The following is a 4963-nucleotide window of genomic DNA, read 5'->3' as shown; positions in this document are numbered from 1 at the left end:
TGTCGCTCTCTCATCGATGTTCCTAACTCTCTATCTCTCTCCCTTCCTCTCTGTAAAAAATCAATAAAATATATTTTTTAAAAAATGAATTAAAAGAAACATGGTATCTTCACAGGAGAGTTTGGTGATTGCTGCACAACACTTAAACGTATTTTTCATAGATAAGAATAATTTAGAATTATATTTCCAGACTTGGGAGTTATTTTGTGAGCTTACTGTTTTGATACTACCACAAAAGGCTCATCTCAGAACCTGGAGGTACTCAGGAGGCAATATGTGCAGTATTTTCCATTAAAAGTTATAGGTTCTTCCCACAGAGACTCTGATTGTTTTCCTATTCTTATTTTTACATTTTCTTTTAAGTCCTGGTAGAAGGAAATTCTCTTGCACTTGTAAAACCCTTGCGTACTCCGGTAAGTTTAATTTTGATTAATTTTAATATAGAAAAAGGTGAACTTTTAATTGTTCCATATTGTAGGTTTTAATAGGAAATTTCATCAAACCACCCTGCCTGTGTTGCTGATTGGTTAACCTTTCACCCATTAACCAAGAGGTCCCTGGTTCACTTCCTGGTCAGGCCACATGCCCAGGTTTGGACTAAATCCCCTGTGGGGGTATGCAGGAGGCAGCCAATGGATGTCTCTCTCTCTCATTGATATTCCTATCAATCTATGCCCTTGCCCAACCTCTATTAAAAAAAAATTCACCAAAAAAAATGTTCAAAAGACTGATCCTTCAAAAATTTTTAAAACTGTGCCATTAATATGATAGATTAAATGAAATTAAGCGTGCCATAAAAAACTATTTGGTACTTTGGACTATATAAAATATCCCGTTATTTCAAAGATTCTATTATTGGGTATCCTTGTTATTTGAAAGCATCTAATAAAGGTTACAGTGCATTTAAAGTAGAATTGTGGCCCTAGCTGGTTTGGCTCAGTGGATAGAATGTTGACCTGAGGATTAAAGGGTCCCAAGGTTTGATTCCAGTCAAAGGCACAATCTTGGGTTGCGGGGCTCTATCCCCAATGGGGAGTGTGCAGGAGGCAGCCAACCAATGAGTCTCTCATCATTGATGTTTCTATCTCTCTCTAGCTCTCTCCCTTCCTATCTGGAATCAATAAAAGTATTTTTTTTAAAAAGGAATTCTGCCTCAATACTGTAACTTAGATTCGTACTTGAATTTCTAACCTGCCCTGTGCACTCTCCACAACTGCATGAGCCATTATAAAGTCTCTTTCTGTGTCTTCTTTAAAAAATAAAGAAAGGAAAAATAAAAAAGTAAAGTAGAATTGTGTAACCTAGCAAAAGAAGAGGATTACTAATATTATCCACTTAAAGGTGGATAAATTAATAATTTTCATATATTCACAGAGCAGAATATTATTTAGAGAGAAGAAACATCTAAATAGTTAAAGTTTACAAAGACATTGTAAAAGCTGGTATATCAGAATGCATGCCATTTTGTTTATTTATGCAAATTACCAAAACTGCATTACTAACCAAATTTTATATACCTATGCAAATACTAATTTATTGAATATGTATATATCTACTGATAATCTAAATGTATTTGATACTCTAACATGGAAACCATTGAGAAATATAGGGAAATTATTAAAATTTCATTTTACTACACCTTCTTGTATGAAATAATGGTAAAATCTTATGCAGGCATGAGGAGAACTGTGACAAGAGTCTCCAATATAAAAATATATTCAGACATTTGCCTGTATTTTATAAATGATATAGTGTTTATAAAAATGTATGAATAATATTTTATGACTAAGTGGAATTCATTTCCAAACCTCATTATAGATTTTCATTCCATTTGAATGCATGGCATCTTGTACTAAGGTTAAAGAACATTTTATTGAAAAAGGTCATTACTGACAAATTTTATGTTCTTCTTTATGTTTAACAGCCAAACTGTAGAGCATATAAGGGTCGATTTTCTCTGTGCACCAACCAAGTGGATCCAGTCTGCGCAAGAAATGGTCGTACTTACTACAATGGATGTGTTTTCTGTGCTGTAGTGTTGTAAGAACACCAAATAATGAAGAAACCATCACAAATGATAGGAAAACCCAAGTTTCTGATAGCCTAGGCACAGTACATCTGGGAAAAATTGTACTATCTCAGTAAAAGTCACAGAATCAGACTGGTACCTTTCCCAGAGGTTCTCATTTGCAAAAGCAGTTTGGTATTTGACCTCTCAATATAACTCTGCTGGATATTTTGCAAATGTACAAATCAATTAATTTAGTTTAATTATTATGACTTACACGTCAGTCTATGACCAATATATTGAATTCTGAAGCCCATATCATAATTGTGAATCTCTATGATGTAGCTTCAATCTACTGGGAACATAATTGAGGAAGAGACATTACTTGACTACAGAAATTTGCAATCCATCACCATGGGCCTATTCATGCTAGAGGGTATCCTCTGATCTTGGTCCACCTTGTCTTCTGAGCTCCATGACAACTGCAAACCTTCTTTAGAGAGTAGGGCATTCCAGGACATTTCCACCCAATCTCGTTTTCTATATCCTTCACTCCAAGGAGTTTGCAGTGTAATGGTTCAACCTGCCTTCGTAGCTCCCTCCTCATTTTCTCTCAAATTTATTTCCTCTTATTTGATCCCAAAATGGGCTTCTACTTCTAGAGAATCATTCAAACAATCTCCAATCCTATCCTCTCTCCAGTATGAGAGGGTTCCGAGACCGAGCCAGGACTGAACACGTAGGAAGAGTCAAGTAGCCCAGATGAGGGAAGGATGTGTGCAGGGCTGGGGAACACATGGGTCCCAGCTGCTGGCTAAGGTGAAGCACAGCCTCTCCACAACGGGCACTTAATGCAATATCCAGGTAATTTTAAATGCTTTTTATAACAATTTCTCTTTCTCTTTTTTTCTTTACAGAGACTCTAAAACACGAATTAAATTTCGGCATTATGGGAGATGCGGATAGTTAGGGCAATCCTATTTTGCAGTGGATTCTACAGCCAATCAGAGTCTTTTCAATCAGGGAGTTAGATTCCTAGGTGACCAGACAAAGCCTTGTATTCCATACAAGAAGGAATACAGAGTGTTGAAAATTGTCTCTCAATTCTAAGAACTTTTAATTGATTTTCATTCTCTGTTCAATTATTAAATAGCAGTTGAAAAACCACCTTAATCGCATGTTTGATAATATAAAACCTAATGCAATTTACAATCATAAATATTTCAATGAATAGAATGTTAAATTATATTGTTTTTCAATATACCACCTTGCAAGAAAAAATGTCGGAAGAGTAAGTGGATGCTTCATGGACATGCTCCCAGAAACAAACTGAAATTACGACTAACATACAGAAAAACTTCCTGAATAATCAATGGAAAACAGGCAGGAGAGAACCCTCAGACCCGAAGGCCAAAAGTGCAGACCGCATAGAGACTAGTAGGAGGGGTGGAGGCGTGAAAGCTCTGGCCAGGCACCCACAGACTGCAATTGAAGTTCTGGAGTCATAAACCAGGCGTGGAGCATTGCAGTGAGAACTCTGAGATCTAATCCCCAAGCTGGGCCCCCACCACCAGCAGAGAGCACCAATACTAACAAGGGTACCCGCATAACATCTGGCTCTGAAAAGCAGCAGGGTGCTGTCTGCCAGGGAGTGACAGCTAAAAATTCAGGCACCCTCTTAACGGGCCAATGCACAAAATGCACTGCGCAGCCAACCACCCGTGCTCTGGCAGATGGAGGGTAAAGTGATTTGGAGCTGTGAGAGTAGAAGCCAAAACTGGGGACTAGAGGATACAGCTCAGAAGGGAGACATCCCAAGTTTCCTGGGCTGAGTCATTCCCTCACACAGCAAAGGACATCTTTCCCATGTAGATATTTGCCTTGCCTGGGGGGAAGATAGTTGATACACCTTATTGGAAAACACCTTGCCCTGAGGTCATTAAGAAATAAAAAATATCAATTAGCCTGCAGGCAGAAAACTACCCCAGATTTGCCTTGCCTGGGGGGAAGATAGTTGATACACCTTATTGGAAAACACCTTGCCCTGAGGTCATTAAGAAATAAAAAATATCAATTAGCCTGCAGGCAGAAACAACTACCCCAGCCTGTTGAAAAACCTCTCAACACACAAGAGGACGATTGCCTGGGAGGCAACTCAAGTTGGAATCCTATCATTCTGTAGGCAGAGGAGGTCTCTGGAGGCTTTGAGTCTTTGTCTGACCTAATTAGTCAGAAACAGCCTTTAACACTATCCTGGCCTAGAGATTGAGAAGTGTAGAGGATATACCTAATACATAATCACAAACCCAAAGTGACAGCCAAAATCAGACAAGAAACACGCCCCAAATAAAAGAACTAGAGAATTCTCCAGAAGAAAAGATAAATGAAGTGGAGATAAGAAATATGTCTGAAACAGAGTTCAGAGTAATGATGGTAAAGATGCTCAACAGCATGAAAAAATGATATAGTAACTATGAAAAAAGAACAGTCAGATAAAGAAAGACATAACATTAAATAAAGAACATTTGAAGGAATACACCACAGATTAGGGGAAGCTGAGGATTGAATCTCTGAATTAGAAGACAGAGTTGAAAAAAATCAATCAATCAGAGAACCGAATAGAAAAAAAAATTTAAAAAAAAAACAGGAGGAAAGATTAAGGGAGCTGTGGAACATATTAAAACATAACCATATTAGAATAACAGGTGTGCCAGAAGAGGTAGAAATAGAGAAAGAAATAGAGAATATGATAAAGGCCATATATGACAGACCTACAGCCAACATCATATTCACGGTTGGGAGGAATGCAGATTGGTGCAACCACTGTGGGAAGCAATATGGACTTTATTCACAAAAATTAAAAATGCAAATCCCATTTGACCCAGTAATGCCACATCTAGTTAGAGATCACAAGAAATCAGAAAGAACTATTAGAAAGGATATATGCATCTCTAT

General features: G+C 37.6%; 1 protein-coding gene across 1 annotated transcript in view; it reads left to right on the top strand.

Annotated features, from left to right (window-relative positions):
- Nucleotides 1-4963, top strand: part of LOC102763195 (liver carboxylesterase 1-like) — a 32467-nt gene that overhangs the window by 19099 nt on the left and 8405 nt on the right. The window contains 3 exon segments of the mRNA XM_015561224.1: nucleotides 364-413; nucleotides 1925-2000; nucleotides 2926-2973. Of these exon segments, the coding sequence (XP_015416710.1) occupies nucleotides 364-413; nucleotides 1925-2000; nucleotides 2926-2973 (174 nt within the window).

The sequence above is a fragment of the Myotis davidii genome, unplaced genomic scaffold, assembly GCF_000327345.1.
Source record: "Myotis davidii unplaced genomic scaffold, ASM32734v1 scaffold716, whole genome shotgun sequence".
NCBI classification, from domain to species: Eukaryota; Metazoa; Chordata; class Mammalia; order Chiroptera; family Vespertilionidae; genus Myotis; species Myotis davidii.
This window is presented reverse-complemented; position numbering and strand designations above follow the sequence as displayed.